The sequence below is a fragment of the Microtus pennsylvanicus genome, chromosome 8, assembly GCF_037038515.1.
Source record: "Microtus pennsylvanicus isolate mMicPen1 chromosome 8, mMicPen1.hap1, whole genome shotgun sequence".
In the NCBI taxonomy this organism is placed as follows: Eukaryota; Metazoa; Chordata; class Mammalia; order Rodentia; family Cricetidae; genus Microtus; species Microtus pennsylvanicus.
This window is the reverse complement of record NC_134586.1, coordinates 77,606,177-77,626,657: the sequence shown is the minus strand read 5'-3', so window position 1 is coordinate 77,626,657 and position 20,481 is coordinate 77,606,177. Positions and strand designations below refer to the sequence as shown.

Here is a 20,481-nt window from a genome sequence, read left to right as displayed (position 1 = left end):
ACCCACTCCTCACCATCACACATGCACACAATTGAAAACAACACTAATAAATCCTTTTTTAAAAGAACATCAAATCCCTGCAAGGTGCTTCTTCCTCGGTTTGTTGGACAGGCCTCTGTGTGATTCCTCAGGACTGAAGTTGCGTGGTCAACATGTGGAGGCATGAGGTTTATTTCTCCCTCTTGAGCCCTGGGAAATCCTGATGAGTTTGCTTCCCCTGTGACATCACCCTTTGTCTGTTCATAAAGTGAGGTGAACTTAAGACAAACAGCCATCCTACAAGGTTTTTCTTTTTTCTTTTAGAGGTTAAATTTTAAGTTTTTTCCTCTTTTTTTTTTTTTTGATTTTTCGAGACAGGGTTTCTCCATAGCTTTTGGTTCCTGTCCTGGAACTAGCTCTTGTAGACCAGGCTGGCCTCGAACTCAGAGATCCGCCTGCCTCTGCCTCCCGAGTGCTGGGATTAAAGGCGTGCGCCACCGCCGCCCGGCTTTCCTCTTTTTTATTACTTTATAAATAATACTAATCAAAATTCTCACTTCCCTTCTGCTCCTCCACACACCCGTTCCCCTACCCCCCTCCAGTTCTAAGAGAGGGCAAGACACCTTCCCTGTGGGAAGTCCAAGGCTCTCCTTGTTACTTTCAGGTTTAGGAAGGTGTGCATCCAAAGAGAATAGGATCCCCAAAAGCCAGTACATGCAGTAGAGACAAATCCCGGTGCCATTATCATTGGCCCCTCAGTCTCCCCCAATTGTCAACCACATTCAGAGGGTCCAGGGTCCAGGCTCATTCAGTCTCAGTCCAGCTGGATATGGTGAGCTCCCATTAGCTCAGGCACACTGTCTCAGTGGGTGGACCAACCCCTCGTGGTCCTGACTTCCTTGCTCATATTCTCCCTCCTTCTGCTCTTCAACTGGCCTTGGGAGCTTAGTCTAGTGCTTCCATGTAGGTCTCTATCTCCATCATTGGCACTGAAGTTTCTGCCCTAACAACCCTCTGCCTGATGTTTACTTAACCAGTTCCTTTCCTTGACATTATAACGACAAAACACATTGTGATTATTCTAAACTTGAGCATCCTTTCTGGCCTTTGTTAACAAGTTTCCATAATGCAGAGCACATAATTTAGTAATTAATCCTTGTTTTACTGCACAAAGTAACTCTTACCATTTCTAGACTGTGGTGACATATGCAGCGATCAAGATGACCTGGGCATCTTAGTAGCGTTCTCAGAGTTACACTAGAGTATGTCCCGTGCATTCCTCTTGCTCCTCCATCCCTCCAGATGCTTGCTAACCTAACAGCAGCTCCGCTCTTGCTGCCCTTTGCAGTTCTCTGGGACCTGGCCTGTACAGCTCATTTATTTTCAGTGAACCTCAGTGCTCCCTTGTCAGTGCCACGAGTAGTTAGCCCACAGCTGAAGTGGATGATGTATGCTCTTATCACTTCATTCCAAACTTTCCAAAAGAGCCCCCTGGGAAGCGACTGGCCTAGTCAAGAACGGAGAAGACCTGGGAGAGAAGCTGCAGTCTCAGCTGAAGAGTCTAGCTGTGTGGCCTGTCTATCGAATGAGAAATAAATCCGTCCCTGATTCATAGGACTGTTGTGGGGTTAAGATGAGATGCTCTTGAACCCTGTACCCACCATACAGAACAAGCTGAAAAGGAAAAGAACACCAGCATATTTTTTCAAAGACATTGTTAAAATTCAGGTAGGTAGCCTGAATTTTTGATCTCTCTTTTTAAACGTTCCTCTAGTGCCACTGAAATATTAATTTGGTTAAAACTAGGTGCTGTCTCTTCGTTTGCTGTACTCTTAAGTATATTTCTGATTTTAACTTTGAAGGAGTGAAGTAAGTCTTCTATTAGCCACAGTGCCCACCAAAGGTAGTGAGAAAAACAGACATTCAATTCATATTTATCTTAAAAACAACAAAAAAAAATATTGCTGCCGCATGCAAAGAGTACTAAAATCTTCCAAGAGAAGGAAACCGTTGTTCCAGATCTCTTCTGAGATTTGGTGGTTACTTTTTAAAGGCTGCTACGGCAAGAATTTGCCAGAGAACAAGCCAGGTGCAGCAGTAGGAAAGCGAGCCCATTACTGAGAAATGATTGTAAGATGATGATTCTTCTCCTCTAAAGTCAGACTGAGGTTCAGAGTTTGTCATCCTATCTAACTAACCACAGTGACTCAGGAGCTACAAGGCACGAATCTGAGCTTACTGCTGTGCCTAAAGAAGGGATAGCGGAGGACTCACTGAATCAGGCGTGGGGAATGCAGAAGACAAGCGGCGCTGTACCCATTCTGAAGATCAGAAATCTAATCTTTCTCCTCTCCTCTCTCCTCTGCTTCTAAGACAGCACCTCACTATAATGAATCCGTGATACCTGACTTAGTTTCCAGAGTATGGGACGGGTCACGGATGGCCCCCAGGTGTGGCTCCCCGCCAGACCCCCCGTTAAGAGCACCAACCATTATTCTCATCCTAGGGAAGCCTGCGAGGCTCAGCATAAGGACCAGTCAGTATCCTAGGGTGAAGGGAAGTCCGACTCTGGGCCACGGAGTCGCGATGCCTCCTTACCCGGTTCCTCGTTGCCATTAACCAGAGGTATTCATTCCCGCGCACAGGACGCGTAGAGGGATCCCGGCAAGCCCTGGCCGAGCGCCGCGCTACCCGCAGGAGTCCTCGCCGTAGCGTGGTCCCCCGTTCTGTGACCAAGGCAAGTACCCCTGTGGGGGTGCCCGGAGCTTGGGGAAGTACCTCTTGCGCTCTCACCACGCCCTCCGCGAGCCGCAGAGGGAGGGTTTAAAACTAAGTGAGAAAAGAACCTATGTGTGTGACCCCGGCACTAGCGCCCCGCGTGCTTAGCGTGGTTCTGAGAAAAGAGGGAAACTGCCCAGGGCGGGCGGCGTGTGCCAGAAAATGACTAGGCTGACGCGCGAACCGACCCAGAACCACTTAGCAACTCATTAACTAACATCTCATTTATTTAAACGTCCCTTTAAGGACATACAAACAGAAGGGGAGCTTACAACAAAATACATTAGGTAAAATATTTCTTATCTGCGTTCATACTGAGAATCTAACACGCCTAACTAAACGTTTTTCTTTCCCTCATTATCAGCCGATGAATAAAGCAGAACTTCCGAAGCAGTGTGTGCGTTGCTGCTGTCCCAGGGTCCTTCCCAGTCCGCTACACCCGGACCTCACCCCCTCCCCCCGCCCAGCCCAGCCCACAGGCCCGACTTAGACTTCAGTTTTTCTGCCTTCTAATTTGCCTGTGTAAATGTTGGGAAAAGTGCACCTCTCGAATCTACACCTTGCAAGTAGATTGTGCCACATCTAATTTGCGTTCTCCAGTAAGTTATGTGAAAGCTACAAATACAGCTTTTAAACGTCAGAATCCACACTGTTTTGTAACAGTTGTGGAAATCATTTTTAACAAAGTTAACGGAATTGCCTCAGTCTAAAGTAAGTATGTAAAACAGGTGTAGTGTTTCTCACTTCTAATCATAGGCAGGAGGGCTTCAGAAAGTTTCACGACTGCCTGAGTTATAGAATTAAGTCACTAATTAGTTTTACAGAAACAAATATTTCAAATCTGATGATTTTTCTATAAGAGTGTCCATAATATGCTACCTAATTTTTTTCTGCAAAACATTAAAAACCCAAATATATAAGTTTTGTGGTGTCATTGAAGTAGTTTTAACACCAAGTGAGAATAAGCTAAATAATAAAGAATAAGCAAATATGCAGTAGCTTCGAGTTAGTTGAACTGACAGTTGGTGATATCAGAGATGATATATAAAAACTATGATGCCAAATATTGATGATAAACTCTGTGCTTTATGGGTTAGGTTCTCTCTCTCTCTCTCCCTCCCTTCCTTCTTTCCTTCCTTCCTTTTTAAAGATTAATTTATTTAGTATATATACATTGTTCTATTTGCTGGCCAGAAGAAAGCATCAGCTCTCATTATAGACAGCTGTGAGCCACCATGTGGTTGCTGGGAACTGAACTCAGGACCCCTGGAAGAACAGACACTGCATTATAACCTCTGAGCTATCTCTCTGTCCCGAGTTAGGTTATTTTTCAATAATTGTATTAGCTTATTAGTTGGTCATCTATGCACATACAATGAAAAGCAGCTGAACGTACATGGGAACTGTGGTCTTAAAAATCCCTCTGTTGCTGGTCAGTGGTGGCTTTAGCCTTTAATCCCAGCACTCAGCAGGAAGAGGCAGGCGGGACTCAGTGAGTTTGAGGCCAGCCTAGGCTACAAAGCAAGTTCCAGGAGAGCCAGGGCTGTGACACAGAGAAACCCTGTATCAAAAAAAACAAAAAAAAACAAAAAAAAAACAAACCAAAGCAAACCAAACAACACAAAAAATTCAGAGCAATCCCTTTTTCTTCTCTGCGAGAGTATAGTCTAAAATGCTGAAAGACCACTGATTACCAACCTCCATCTACCTTACAGCATTACTCACAGATGCCCATGGCTTTAAATGCCACTGAGACATTTTATTTACCTAAGAAGTAAGACATGAGAGTTTAAGAGGCAAGTTTAAACATGTTCATGAAGCAAGTTCATCAAATTGGGAGAATACAACCGTCTTTGGTTTTTCTTTCTCCAGGGGCAACTCAATCGGATGATCTTTCTTACATAACATAGAAGACTGTTCCCCATCTATTTCTGGACCTATTTCAGGTCCAGAAACTTGTGCTAGTAGTTATGCATAAGAATGCTTCTCTCATCCAACTCACTGCCTAGGTTTTCAGTTCCTTAAGTACAAGGGTCCTGTGCACTATGTCTGCTCTCTTGCCTCCAGCACGTGGCATAATGAAGGGCAGAGGGCAGGAAGCTCAATAAAGCGTTACTGAGCTGAATTAGCTCTTTTTCAAAGAGCTCTTTGTTCATCCCCAATCCTAGGTATTTATTTTGGATTTTTAAAACTTTCAACAGAGTTAAAAGGCTGTTGAACAATGACAATATTCTTAGCAAGTCTGGGACCCTTGCATCAGCGCAGAGCTTTTTATTTTCCTCCCTCCATTCTCTTCTCCCTCCTCACTGTAGGTGGCTGCTTGTCTAGTGAGAGAGGAAGAGAGGCTTGCTGGGGTGCTGTCTAAAGAGCAAGTCTAAGGCACTGGAGGTGGTTCGTGCAAGGCAGCAGGAGCCCAACATGTGAACCAAAATGTCAGCCTATGCCTGTGACACGGCTTTTTGCAAACGAGAAACTCAGCTAAGTGCATAACCACAGTGATACTGACAGAGGCTTTTCTAGGAAACACTAGCTCAGTTTCCATTTCTGGCATGTTTTTATTCCTTCAAATGTCTATTTTGGCTCACTGCTGACACTAAGCTTCTTGAATGTCCTTACTTGGGCATTCTAAGAGTAACTGAGTCCTCTATCTAAAAGGCCCCTAGGATAAATATTAACAGGTGCTTTCTAACACGGAGATTGCAGATATTAGCTAGTGCTGCTACTAATAAAGCATGGTAAGAAAGTGTGGTGGCACACTGAGACAATGGGGATGTTCTACTGGGAACTCACCAAGACCAGCTGGCCTGGGTCTGGAAAAGCCTGGGATAAAACCGGACTCGCTGAACATAGCGGACAATGAGGACTACTGAGAACTCAAGAGCAATGGCAATGGGTTTCTGATCCTACTGCACGCACTGGCTTTGTGGGAGCCTAGGCAGTTTGGATGCTCAACTTACTAGACCTGGATGGAGGTGGGGGTTCCTTGGACTTCCCACAGGACAGGGAACCCTGATTGCTTTTCGGGCTGGGGGGGGGGACTTAACTGGGGGAGGGGGAGGGAAATGGGAGGTGGTGGAGGGGAAGAGACAGAAATCTTTATTAAATAAATAAATTTAAAAAAAGAAAGAAAGTGTGGTGGCTCCATAGGGAGCCATATATTCAAATAGATAAACCTGTGGGGGCCATTCTCATTCAAACCACCATAGAAGGTGTCAACACATGTTTAATATTCTATGAACAATGAGACCCAGATCTAAAATCCACTCCTGCTTGTTTCCTTGCAACAAAATAGAAAAGTTTTATTATTTTATTTTTAAAAATAAAAGTTTTATTTTTAACAATACTCATTAAATTATTGGTTTTACTCACCACTCCATTGTGTTAATTCAACATAACTCCTCAATATGCTTGTGATATCAAATATTAGAAAGGCTATATATATATGTATGTATGTATGTATGTATGTATGTATGTATGTATATCTTCTGGATTTTTGAGACAGGGTTTCTCTATGTAACATTGAATGTCCTGGAATTCTCTCTGTAGACTAGGCTGGCCTTGATTTCGGAGATCTGCCTACCTCTGCCTCCCAAATGCTGAGTTTAAAGGTATGTGCCACCAATGCCCAGATAATATATGTAATCTTACATATACATATATGAATAATCAGATTCTAGTAAATTCCATTCTTAAAATATAATCTTAACATTTATTTATTTGTGTATTTATTTACTTTTTATTTATTTTTCTCTCCTACCTCCTGACAGCAGTTTTCTCTCCTCCTCTACCTGCTCCCCCACCCCCAGACCTTACCTATTCCCCAGAGACACTTTTCCTCTGTTTTCCTTCAGAAAATAGCAGGTCTCCCACAGATATCAGTCAAATTCGGAATAACAAGATACAATAAGACTGGGCACAAACTCTCCTATCAAGGCTGGATGAGGCAACCCTGTAAGAGGAAGAGTTCCAAGAGCAGGCAAAAGAGTCAGAGATACCTCCAGTCCCACTGCTAGAAATCCCATAAAACCACTAAGCTAAAATCTAGCATATATGTGAGAGACTTAGTTCAGATGCATGTAGGCTCTGATGATTGTTGCTTCAGTCTCTGTGAGCCCCTATGAGCCTGCTTAGTTGATTCTGTGGGCCAAGTTCTCCTGGTGTCCTTGACTCCTCAGACTTCTACAATTCTTCCTCCCCATCTTCACAGGAGTACCCAACGCTCCAAGGTTTCTCAGATGTCCAGTTCCCACTCTTACCCCATCCCTATTCCTGGTCATCCAGGCACAGTAGAGCATGGGTTCCAATGCAAGTTGGCTCTCAAATCAGACCGGTTATTAGTTGGCCAACCCCACAAGTTCTGCAGCTCCATTGCCCCAGCACATCTTGCAGGCAGAAGGATAGATTTTAGGTTGAAGGTTTTGTGGCTGGGTTAGTTTGTACCAGTCCCAACAGTGGAGTCTCCAGATCCTTTACTGGGAGTCTATGGTGGTTTAAATAGGAATGGCTCCCATAGACTTATGTGTTTGAATTCTTGGTCCAAAGGGAGTAGCACTGTTAGGAGGGGTGGTCTTATTGGAGGCAGGATTTGAAGTCTCATAAGCTCAAACTATTCCCAATGTGGCACACAGTCTCTTTCTGTTGCCTGTAGATAAAGATGTAGGACTCTCAGCTACCTCTCTAGCACCATGTCTGCCTGCATGCTACCACGTTTCCACGACAGTAATGTAATAAACCTCTGAACTGTAAGACAGCCTCATTTAAGTGTTTTCCTTTATAAGAGTTGCCATGGTCATGGTGTTTCTTCACAACAATAGGAATATAAACTAAGACAGAGTCCTCAATAAGGTGATCCTTATAGACTCCTGGGAGTTCCTACTGTACTTGGTTTCCACATCGCCCCTTCCCCAGCCCCCTCCAGTTCTAGTTGTCTCTCCCCAAACTGTTTCCTTCCATTCCTCTCTCAAACCTGATTCCTCCTGGGAATGAACCCATTCCCATCCACCCAGTACACCTGCAAGAAAATCTGTTCTATTTCACCTTCCCAGGGAGATTCTTGTATCCCCCCTTAAGCTCTTCTTGTTCCTTAGCATTTCTGAATCTATGGATTGTAGCATGATTATCATTTACTTAACAGCTAATATCCACTTATTAGTGAATACATAGCATGTTTATCTTTCTGGGTCTGGGTTACCTCACTCAGGATGATTTTTTTTTTTAGTTCTATCCATTTGCCTCAAAATTTAATTATGTCATTGTTCTTAACAGCTAAGCAACACTTCATTGTGTTCATGTACCACATTTTTTAAATCCATTTTTTTGGGAGGGACACCTAAGTTGTTTGCAGTTCTGGGCTTTTATGAATAAAGCCACTATGAACATAATTGAGTAACTGTCCTTGTGATAGGATGGAGTGTCCTTTGGGTATATGCCCAAGAGTGATAAAAGTGGGTCTTGAGGTAGATGATTCCCAATTTTCTGAGAAACTCCCATGTTGATTTCCACAGTGGCTCAACAAGATTGCATTCCCACCAGTAATGGAGGAGTGACCCCTTTGCTCCACACTTCACCAGCATAAGTTGTCACTTGTGTTATTGGTCTTAGTCATCCTGACAGGTGTAAGTGGAATCTAAAAGTAATTTTGATTTACGTTTCCCTGAAGGCTAAGGATGTTAAACATTTCTTTGTTTCTCAGCTATTTAAGATTCATCTATTGAGAATTCTTTGTTTAGAGCTGTGCCCATTTTAAATTTGATTGTTTGGTTTGTTGATATCTAGTATCTTGAGTTCTTTCTTTATATATTTTACATAGTAGTCCTCATGGGATGGAGTTGGTGAAGGTCTCTTCCCTTTCTGTAGACCATTGTTTTATTGTAGCAATAATGTCCTTTGCATAACAGAAGGTTTTCAGTTTCTTGAGGTCTCATTTATTAATTGTCCATTTTAATGCCTGTTCTATTGGTGTTCTGTTCAGGAAGTTGACTCTCGTACAAATGCATTCAAGGCTATTTCCCACTTTCTCTTCTTTCAGGTCCAGTGTATCTGATTTTATATTGAGGTCTTTGATCAACTTGAAATTGAGATTTTGGTAGTGTGATAAATATGGATCTGTTTGCACTTTTCTATATGCAGACAGCCAGTTAAACTAGCACCATTTGTAGAAGATGGATTCCTTTTTCCCTCCATTGTGATTTTTGTCTCCTTTATAAAAAAAAAACAAGTGTTAGTAGATGTGTGGATTTATGTCTGGGTCTTTTATATGATCCCACTGATGAGTGTGCCTGTTTTCATGTCAATAACATGTGTTTTTTTATGATAGCTCTGTAGTATAGCTTGAAACCAGGGTGTTGGTACTTTTAGAAGTTGTTTTGTTGTTTAGGATTGTTTAAGTTATTTGTGTGTGTGTGTGTGTGTGTGTGTGTGTGAGTGTATGTGTTTCCATATGAAGCAGAAAATTGTCATTTCAAGTTTTGTAAAGAATTTTGTTGGAATTTTGATGGGGATTGCATTGAATCTGTAGATTGCTTTTGATAAGATTGCCATTTTTACTATGTTGATCCTACTGATCCATGAGCATAAGAAATCTTTCCATGTTCTGATATCTTCTTCAATTTCTTTCTTTTAAAACTTGAAGTTTTTAATCATACAAGTCTTTCTTTTGCTTGAATAAAGTTACTCCAGGATATTTTATGTTATTTGTGGCTGCTATGAAGGGTATTATTTCCCTAATTTCTTTCTCAATTTGTTTGTCATTTCTTTATAAATGGGTTACTGATTTTTTTGAGTTAATCTTGTAGCCACTTTACTGAAGGGGTTTATCAGCTGTAGGAGTTCCCTGGTGGAATTTTTGGGTCATTTATGTAAATTATCATATCATCTGCAAATAATGATACTTTGACTTATTTCTTTCTAATTTATATCCTCTTGATCTTTTGTTGTCTTATTGCTCTAGCTAGTATTTTAAGTATTATATTGAATAGATATGGAGAGAGTGGACAGCCTTGTCTTGCTCCTGATTTTAGTGGAATTGCTTTGAGTTTCTCTTCATTTAGTTTGATGTTGGCTGTCAACTTGCTGTATATTGTCTTTATTATTTTTAGGCGTGGCCCTTGTATCCCTGATCTCTCCAAGACTTTTATCATGAAGGAGTGTTGGATTTTGTCAGAGGCTTTTACAGCATCTAATGAGATGATCATGTGCTTTTTTGGTTCAGTTTGTTTATATGGTGAATTACATTGATTTATTTTTTTATTCACCCCTGCATCTCTAGGACAAAGTCTACTTGGCCATGGTGGATGACTGTTTTGATGTGTTCTTGGATTTTGTTTGCAAGTATTTTGTTGAATATTTTAACATCTAAGCTTATCAGGGAAATTGGCCTCTAAGTTTTTTTTATTGGATCTTTGTGTAATTTGAGAATCAAGGTTACTGTGGTCTCATAAAATGAATTTGACAATGTTTTTTCTGTTTCTGTTTTGTAGAGTGATTTAAGGAGTATTGGCATTAGCTTTTCTTTGAAAATCGGGTTGAATACTGCACTAAAACCATTTGACTCTGGGCTTTTTTCAGTTGGGAGACTTTTGATGACTGCTTCTATTTCACTAGGGATTATAGTTCTATTTAAATTGTTTATCTGCTATTGATTTAACTTTGGTAAGTAGTATTTATTGAGAAAATTATCCATTTCTTTTATATGTTCCAAATTTGTGGTGTATAGGTTTTAAAGTATAACCTAGTGATTTCTTTGGATATTGTTGGTGTCTGTTGTTATATCCCCCTTCATTTCCGATTTTGTTAATTTGAATATTCTCTCTCTTATCTTTTAGTTAGTTTTGATAAGTGTTTATCTATCTTGTTGATTTTCTCAAAAAAACCCACCTTTTTATTTCATCAATTCTTTGTATGGTTCTCTTTATTTCTATTTTATTGATTTCAACTCTCCATTTGATTATTTCTTGACACTCACTTCTCTTAGTTGTGATTATTTCTTTTTATTCTAGAGCTTTTGGGTGTGTTGTCCAGTTACTAGTATGATATTTCCCCATTTTTTAAATGCAAGTACTTAGTATTATGAACTTTCTTCCTAGCACCACTTTCATGGTATCCAGTGAGTTTGGGTATTCTGCATTTATTTTCATTGAATTCTAGAAAGTCTTTAATTTCTTCATTTCTGTTTTGATCCATTTTTAATTCAGAAGAGAGTTGTTTAGTTTTGATGAATTTATAGGCTTTCTGTTCTTTCTGTTATTGAAATCTAGCTTTCACCCACGGTGGTCTGATAGAAAGCTGGGGGTGTCTTAGTTAGGGTTTCTATTGCTGTGAAGAGACACCATGACCACAGTAACTATTATAAAGGAAAAACATTTAGCTGGGATGGTTTACATTTTGATATCTTTCGTCCATTGTCATCATAGTGTGACGTGGTGGTATTCAGGCAGACATGGTGCTAGAGAAGTAGTCGAGTGTCATAAATCTTGACTTGCAGGCAACAGGAAGTGGTTTTTCTCACTGGGTATGGCTTGAGTATGTATAAGATCTCAAAGCTCACTTCTACTGTGACTCACTTCCTCCAACATATGTAATCCAACAAAGTTAGACCTGCTAATAGTGCCACTCCCTTTGGGGACCATTTTCTTTCAAACCACCACAGGGGATTATTTCAATTTTCTTGTTTCTGTTGAGACTTGCTTTGTGATTGAGTACATGGTCATTTTGGGGGAAAGTTTCATGAGGTGCTGAGAGAAAGGAATATTCTTTTTTATTTTTCAGAAAATCTGCCAATTTTATTCATAAATAAAACTAATTCTTTTTATTCATTTATTTATTAAAAATTTCCACCTCCCATCCTCCCATTTTCCTCTCAGTCCCCCTACTCCCACTCCTTCTCACTCTCCAGTCCTAAGAGAAGTCAGGGTGCCCTGCCCTGTGGGAAGTCCAAGGCCCCCTCCATCCAGGTCTAGGAAGGTGTGCATCTGAACAGACTAGGCTCCCAAAAAGCCAGTACATGCAGTAGAATCAAAATCCGGTGTCATTATTGGCTTCTTAGTCTGCCCTCATTGTCAGCCACATTCAGAGAGTCTGGTTTGATCACATGCTCTTTCAGTTCCAGTCTAGCTGGCCTTGGTGAGCTCCCATTAGATCATTCCCACCGTCTCCGTGGGTGGAAAGGAATATTCTTTAGACACTGTCTAGACTCTTTTTCTTCTCTCCCCCAAGGCTATGTATGTTTTTTAAACATTCTGTGACCCGCTCAGGGGTTTATTTTTGTTGGAATTTGTGTTTATTGTGTATCTGTAATCATTTTCTGGTCAGGAGTGCCTTTTTTTTTAATGCTAAGTGGGTGTGGCTAGAACCAACTCCACAGCCCTACCTGTTTGCTCTGTCCAGTCTAACTTGGTGGAGGTATGCTCACTGCCTCTGTAAGCCATACTTACTACCCCAGTTGCAGGAACATAGCTGGTCTATGTCACTATTAAGCAACTAGTAGCATGCTGCTCACAAACCACATTTAAGTGCAGGGCTCTTGAAAACTCAAGAGTTCTTCATGCTGCCAGCATGAACCAGGAAACCAGCTCTTAAAGAAGTTGCACCCCTTTGCTGTCAGCAATCAGAGTCTATCTGAAAAAAATGTGGCATCAAGCTGTGCTTGGCTCCTGTTTTTTTGGGGGGGTGGAGGTCTAGAAGTCCTCTTTTTTTTTCTTTTTTAAAAGCTTTTTTAGGTCTTATGTGGATCAATGCCCCAAAGAGTGGCTGCCATTTGAAGAGTGAGACCCAGCAGACAAGGTAGAAGGGAAGGGTCACTGAAAGCCGGAGTGCAGGGACTCGACAAGGGAGTGACCCAAGCAGCGACAATTCAGGGTGTCCCAGCCAGCCAGCAAAGGGGACGGTGGTGGTGAAACATTAACCAGCTAGGGTGAGAGCCAGCCCAACTGTGGGCTCTGTAAGCCTGTGTGCAGTGTCTAGCTAGCTCATTCGGTAGAACATGAGACTCTCAATCTCAGGGTCATGGGTTCATGGCCCATGTTGGGTGCCATTTTGTAAATGGAGACTGCTCATTCATTTCTGGCCACCCAGAAACAAATAATCACACAGAAACTATACTAATTACAATACTGCTTTCCAATAGCTTAGGCACATTCATGGCTAACTCTATATTTTAAATTAACCCAGTTTTATAATTCATGTATCAGCATGAGGTTGGGACATAGCAGTAATGTTCCAATGTTAGCATCTTTCTCTTTTGGCAGCTACATGGCATCTCCTTGATTTTGCCTATTCTCTCTCTATTTTTTTAGTTTGGCTATATTCTGCCCTGCCATAGGCCAAAACAGTTTTATTCACTAACCATTAAGAGCAACACATATACAAAAGGACATCTCATAGCAGTGATTCTCTTCCTTTGTTGATTCTTTATATGGTTTGGGTATCAGGAGACTGTGTCTTCATAAAAAGAATTAGGCAATATTTCTTATTTTTCTATTTTGCAGAAAAATTTGAGGAGTATTGGCATCTATTCTTCTTTGAAGGTTTGGTAGAATTCTGCACTGAATCCATCTGGTCCTCAGCTTTCTTTTTGGTTTAGAGACAGTTAATTAGTGCCTCTATTCCACTATGGGTTATAGGTATGTTTAAATTGCTTATTATGATCTTGATTTAGCCTTGGTAGGTGGTATTTATCATAAAAATTTTCCATTTTTAAAGGTTTTTAATTTGGTGGAGTACAGATTTGTAAAGTATGTCCTATGGTTCTCTGAATTTCTTTAATGACTGTTTTTTTATATTACTCTCTTCTAGTCTTGTTAATTTGGATCTTCTCTCTCTGTTGTTTAGTTAATTTGCTTAAGGGTTTGCCCATTTATTGACTTTCTGAAACAATTTTTTATTTCATCGATTCATTCTATTTATTTGTTTTTTCTATTTTATTGATTTCAGCCCTCAGTTCTATTATTTCTTGCAATTTACTTCTTCTGTGTATCATTATTTCTTTTAGTTTGCTAATATAAGCCCTCCATTTTTTTAATATTTATTTATTATGTGTACAATATTCTGTCTGCGTATACAGAAGAGGGCACCAGACTTCATTACAGATGTTTGTGAGCCACCATGTGGTTGCCGAGAATTGAACTCAGGACCTTTGGAAGAGCAGGCAATGCTCTTAACCACTGAGCCATCTCTCCAGCCCCAGCCCTCCATTTAGTGCTATAAATTTTCCTCAGCATTGCTTTGATTGTGTCCCATAAATTTGGGTATGCTATGTATTCATTTTCATTGAATTCTAAGAAAGACTTTAATTTTTTTATGTCTCTCTTCTCCCATTTTTTATTCATCAGAGAGTTGTTCAGTTTTCATGAATTTGTAAACTTTCTCGTTTCTGTTATTGATATCTAGATTAATCTGTGGCAGTCTGATGGTATAGAGGGTGTTATTTCAATTTTCTTATATTTGTTGAGACTCGCTTTGTGACTGGGTATGTGCTCAATTTTGGGGAAAGTTCCATGAGATGCAGAGAATAAGGTATAATTTTTTGTGCTGTGGTGAAATATTCTATGAATATTTGTTTTTGTTGCCTGGAGGACCAGCCTCCAGCAGCACAGGGCTCAAGGGGAAATCCATTGAGTCTGTGATTCAGTGCATTGTAACTTTCTTAACTGGGGGGGTGGGGGGCAAGGGAAAAGACACTTACACACTCTCTGGATGGATTCCTTCTTCTGTAGTCTTTATTCTGTGCTCTATATCCTCTTTTCTTATCCCTATCCAGAAATGTCCTTTCTGTTTCTCTTGATGTTTTCCTTCTAACTCTATCGTTTTTCTTTCTTTACAGTTTATATCTCCCAAAAAATCTTTCATGCAATATAAAATTACAATGTGATTACATTCTATTTTTTAAGTGAATGATTACAATGATTACAGCTAAAATTAAGTTTTTAATCTCCCTTACATGATTAAAACAAAGTTATCTCAAGAAGCCACAGCAATTTATACCTGTAGTTTGGTATAGATTAACAGGGTGTGAGCAAGCAGGGTATTTTTCTCAGCCACTTCTTTTACTGGCAGGTAGCATATTGCAGTTTTAAGAAAAGAATTAATCACTTTATTGCTTATCTTGAAAGATAATCTTTTAAGGAATCTTAAAGGAATCATAAACCTAAACTTTTAAACATGAAAAACATCAGTCAGCTTTACCTTAAATCTTTAGGGTACAGATCAGCTCATCAATATTTTTTTTTTAATATTAGGAGATTGAGGGCAAAATGGGTATCTTTGATCATCAGCTAATCCAACAAGAAAAGTACATCAGGTAATAATAATTTAGCTGTTTTGTATTTTTGATCCTAAGCTAATGAATGTATAACTCATGTGTACTTTTGACTGTTTTCTAGGGTTTTCCATCTCAAAGCTATTATCAATACATCTAATCTAATCTTATGTGATTTTAAGGGTTTGTTTCAGCTATGATGCACACTGAAACCTGTGAATGCATCTTTCAGCATTAAAATTAAAAGAATTTGAGCCAGCCTGGCTCCTAGTGACTCAATTGTTTTCCTTAATCATTAACCTGAACTGTGATCTGTATAGCTCCTTAGATGAAACTGATAGACCTTAGCTGTGTGACAAATATAAATATAATATATATTAGATCTATTATATATTATATAATTTACTGTATTTATTTTATTGTTTATATTGCATATATTTTAATCATCAGAGCTCTGTTTAAACTAGCATTATTATTATCAATTCAACAGTACAGCTTAAGAAGAAATCATCTTCATAATAATCCACAGGTAAAAATACCTAGTACAGAATGTTTCCATGAGATAACGTACTACATTACAGGCAGTGGGGATCTCCCCACACCCATTCATACCATGTTAGATACCAGAGACAGATGGCCTTGGCAAACATGTAAAAGCGCAGTGAAAGCAAAAGACATTCTGGAGTCTGTGATTTCTGGGCCTTACCTATTTCAGATTCATACATCGGGGATTTGCTTCCTGGTGGGCTGACACTTTGAATTCAATTGCCACCTGCTGCTCCTCTGACATGGCCACTGGTAATCTGCTAGATCTGTTTGATTTATGATGTCATCCAGTGTCAGAATTTCTCTAGTTTTTATCTGGATAACCTGTTTATCACTGTGTAGGCTCAGTATGTGGTTTAAGCAGTAGAATTATTTCCTGGATGTCCTTGTGTTTGATGCATAATTGTTTAAAATTATGATATCCTTGGGAGATTTTTCCTTTGATCAGTATGTAGTATTTTCCCCTATCTTTTCTGATTAGTTTTATTTTGAAGTCTATTTTGTCATATACTAAAATGACTATTTGAGCTTGCTTCTTGGGTCTATCTGCTTGGAATACCTTTTCCCATCCTTTTACCCTGAGATGATATCTATCTTTTTATTAAGTTGTGTATATTGGATGCATCAGAGAGATAGATCCTGTTTTAGTGTTCAGTTTGTTGGTTTGTGTCTTTTTATTGAAGGATTTGAAACCACTGATGTTGAAAATTATCAAAGAGCAGTGTTTGTTGATTCCTGTTATTTTGTTGTTATGGCAAGGGTCCCCCATTTTTTGATATGCTGCTCTGGTTTTATTTATTCCTTGTGTTTTCTTGGGAATGATTGATCTCTTCAAGCTGAAGTTTTCTTATAGCATATTCTGGAGAGCTGCTTTATAGGCAGATACTGCTTAAATTTGCTGTTATCAAGGAATTGCTTTTATTCTATCCACTGTGATCAAAAATCTTGTGGAGTATAGAAATCTGAGCTGGTCTATGTGATCTCTTAGAGTTTGTAGAACATCCATCCAGCCCATTCTGGCTTTCAGAGTATCCATTGAGAAGTATTATTCTAGTGGGTCTGCCTTTATGTAATACTTTGTCTTTTTCCCTTGCAGCTTTTAATATTCTTGTTTTTGTTCTATATGTTTAGTGTTTTGATTTTTACATGCCAAGAGAACTTTCTTTTCTGGTCCAACATATTTGGTGTTCTGTATGTTTCTTGGACCTTGATAGGCATCTTTTTATTTAAGATGAGGAGATTTTCTTAAAATATATATTCTGTGCCATAGTCTGGGTTTCTTCTTCTTTTTCTTCTCTTTCTATTGTACATAGATTTTTTTCTTTTCATACTGTCTTATATTTCCCGGATTTTTTGTGCAAGGAATTTTGAAGGTTTAATATTTTCTTTGGCTGAGTTATCCATTTCTTCTATCGTGTCTTCAGTGCTAAGCTTCTATCTTCCCTCCCTTGTATTCTGTTCGTGAACTTACCTCTAAGATTCCTGCTTGAGTTCCTGATTTTTTTTCTTTTCTATTTTACATCACTTTTGGTTTACTTTAGTGATTCTATTTGTACTTTCATATCTTGAACTGTTTTCATCATTTCATTGCACTGTGTTGTTTGTGCTTTCACAGACTTCATTAATGAATTGTTCATATTCTCTTTAAGGTCTTAAAAGTTTCCTTCCTTCCTTCCTTCCTTCCTTCCTTCCTTCCTTCCTTCCTTCCTTCCTTCCTTCCTTCCTTCCTTCTTTCCTTCTCTTTTTACTCTTTGCTCTTTGTGGGCCTACCACCAAGCTCCCAAATAAACACACAGAGACTTATTCTTACTCATGAATGCCTGGCCTTAGCTTGGCTTATTTCTAGCCAGTTTTTCTTAACTTAAATTATTCCATCTACCTTTTGCCTCAGGAATTTTACCTTTCTTTATTTTATATGCCTTTCTTCCCTTCTTACTTCATAGCTGGATGTGTAGCTTGGTGACTGGCCCCTGGTGGCCTCCTCTCTCCTTTTCTTGCTCCCTCCTCTTCTCTCTTTTCATTGTCTCTGCCTTCCAGTCTTGTCTATTTATCTCTCTTGCCTAGCTATTGACCATTCAACTCGTTATTAGACCAATCAGTTGTTTTAGACAGGCAAAGCAACACATCTTAATAGAATTTAAAAAACGCAGCATAAGAAGATGCAACACGTTTTTTCATCACTAAATAAATATTCCACAGCATAAAGAATGTAACATGTCTTTAATGTTCCATTAACACTTGAACACATTCATAATAGGTATTTTTAAGTTTTCTTGTGTTTTAGTTATGTTGCATTTTTCAGGGCCTAATGTATTAGGGTTGCTTGGCTCTGGTGGAGCCATATTGTCTTGAGTGTCATTGTGTTTTTGTGGTGGTATCTAGGCATCTGAGTTTTGCATGATTCTAATTCTAGATGTTTGTATTGTTGACACCTGGTCTTGTCGTTGTTGGGCAGACATTTTGTTCTTTGGTTTCTACTGCTTTCTCTGGATTTTAGTAATGTGTGGTGCCTGTGGGTTGCCTGATAAGTAGTACTTCTTAGTCTCTGCCAGGTGTAACCACTGGGGTTCTTTGTAGAATGTTTTCTAGATATTGGGAGTTGACGTTCAGGATTGGGGTCAGGTTAGAAGAGGGTGCTGAGAATTTCCACAGGAAGGGGAGAAGCTGAGTCTATCATGAAGTTTGGTGAAGTCCCAGGGAGTGGTGTCAGAGAGGGAGGACAGGCTCCTGCAAGGGTCTTCTACAGGTCTGGGTTTGACTCTGGGGATTTAGTAATGGAGGGTGCAGATTGCCTACTTAATTCCTGGGCTATGGTGTTCAGTGGGTTCCCAGGTGGAGAGTGCCTTCAGGCTGGTGGCTAAAACAAAGAGATCGTGTGAGATAGAAGGATTGGGTGTGCCAAGAAGGGGTATCCTTTTTTTTTTTTAAAGATACAGACATTCCACAGGGGATTTTGTGAAGGTGTAGCCATTTGGATGTCAAAGAGTGCTCAGACATCTTGGTATCTGACTTCCAACCTCCAGAACTGGATGAAAAATAAATTTCTGCTGTTTCAGCCACCCCATTTGTGGTAGGAATTTGTTGTGACGATCCTACCACCTCAACTCCCAGGGTTTCCTAAAGGCCAAAAGTACATGAAAAGGTACTCATTAGTCATCGGAAAAATGCAAATTAAAACCACAACAAGCTACCATTCCCCACCGACTAGAATGGTTATAATTAAAATATCTGATGGTACAAAAAATTAGTTACTACTATAATTACTGCTATACTCAGTAGATACTTATAATAGGTTGTCTTTGGCACTGTTCTAGAGAAACACATCACAGAGATAAAAAGACAAAACAAAACAAAGACTGCCCTAACTTCTTTGAACTTACGAACTCAGAAGGAGGATAGTAGTCTAGACCAATCAAAAGAAATAATCCAGGCTAAGCACTTGATTGTGAAGGTGGCTTTGGGAGCACACAGCAATATGATCTAGGCTAGATTAAGGGCAACAGCAACAATAATTAAAAGAAAGGGAGAGCGTGACAGGCCTTTTCTGACAGAACAGGACTGAGACATGTGGCTTCAAAGCAGGTGAGTAATCGAGCTACCTCAGAGATTCTGCTCAAATAACTGATTGACATTAGCGAAAGGCGAGACCCAATGTGTTTGGAAAGACAGAAGGCCCTCTGTGGTGTTCACTTCCCCCTCTTCAGTATGATCCAGTTCTGGTCCCAGCTCATACTCAGCAGCATAGAGGACTGCAGGTCAGGTTGGCTTCATGTGAAAGCTGCAAGCTCCAGGTTTCCAGGAACCCCATGCTCTTTTTAGTATTATACTACCACCTTCCTGAGATTGTAAATAATTTTGGCACAGAGTCCCCATATTTCCATGCTACATGTATTAAATAGCAGATCTAGCGTATTGCTAAGAGTAATCATAAACCTTTGCAATTTAATGTGTTCCTTAATGAGTCTCACCTGGATAATCTTCTGTAGGTGGCTCAATACCCTGGATAAAGAGGTTTGTTTACATAATAGAATGACAAGTCACAGTTCAGAAAAGGTGTACATTTGATACCCAGAGAGAGAAGGTCCAAAGAGGTTTTATGGAAGAACAAACATGACTGTCAGTTAGGGTTTCCTTGCTGTGAAGAGACACTGTGGCCATGGCAACTTTTATAAGGAAAACATTTAATTGGGTCTAGCTTACAGTTCAGAGACTTAGTCCACTGTTGTCATGGTGGGAAGCATAGTGGCACGCAGGCAGTCATGGTGCTGGAGAGGTAGCGTCTACTTCTGGATTGGCAAACAGCAGGAAGAGAGAGTCTGAAACCTCAAATCCCGCCTCCAGTGACACTTCCTCCAACAATGCCACACCTATTCCAAAAAGGACACACCTCTAATAATTCCACTTCCCATGAGTCTATGGGGGCCCTTTTCATTCAGACCAGTATACGTGTCATAGAGAGATAATGGGAAATCTGACCTGAAACGAAGGTTCCTGGGTTAGCCAAGCATAATCATCACATTTTTGAAATGATTCAAATTGGCAGAACAAATGTGAAGGCCATATAAATAATTTCCACATTTCCCCAGGTTACCTGTTTTATTTTACTTTATTATTTTTTAGAAAGATTTTGTCACATTTGTTTTATTCTGTCCACAAGACTTTTTGGGAAGAAGCTCTGTCTACAAATATTTACTAAAGTTTCAGTGACTACGGAGAGTTTGGACTATTGCAGGTCCCAGAGCATAATTATAATTTCTATATTTTTAGTCTCCTCAAAGAGCCATACCTTGCCCACATCGGTGTCAGATGCAATATCCTGATAAACAGATAAAAACCCTTGGGATATGCTGTGGGACAATGGTCTTTTATCTTGTCACTTGTATTATTTTTAATAAAATGCTGATTGGCCAGTAGCCAGGCAGGAA

The 20,481-nt window shown here is 39.8% G+C and overlaps 2 protein-coding genes across 17 annotated transcripts in view; both read right to left on the bottom strand.

Moving 5' to 3' along the window:
* Il12rb2 (interleukin 12 receptor subunit beta 2) overlaps window positions 1–2,880 on the bottom strand; it is a 73,540-nt gene extending 70,660 nt beyond the window's left edge. For 14 of the 16 annotated variants that reach the window (XM_075983904.1, XM_075983908.1, XM_075983900.1 and 11 more), the window contains exon 1: window positions 2,578–2,880. The gene's annotated coding sequence lies outside the window, so the exon portion shown is untranslated. Of the gene's footprint in view, window positions 1–2,468 lie in introns of all 16 variants that reach the window. The other 2 variants (XM_075983911.1, XM_075983916.1) reach the window with 1 other exon arrangement.
* Window positions 1,558–20,481, bottom strand: part of Il23r (interleukin 23 receptor) — a 146,624-nt gene continuing 127,700 nt past the window's right edge. Inside the window, exons 14-15 of the mRNA XM_075982152.1 lie at window positions 2,578–2,726; window positions 1,558–1,653 (exon numbers count right to left, since the gene is read on the bottom strand). Coding sequence (XP_075838267.1) covers window positions 1,558–1,653; window positions 2,578–2,726 — 245 coding nt within the window. The remainder of the gene's footprint in view (window positions 1,654–2,577; window positions 2,727–20,481) is intronic.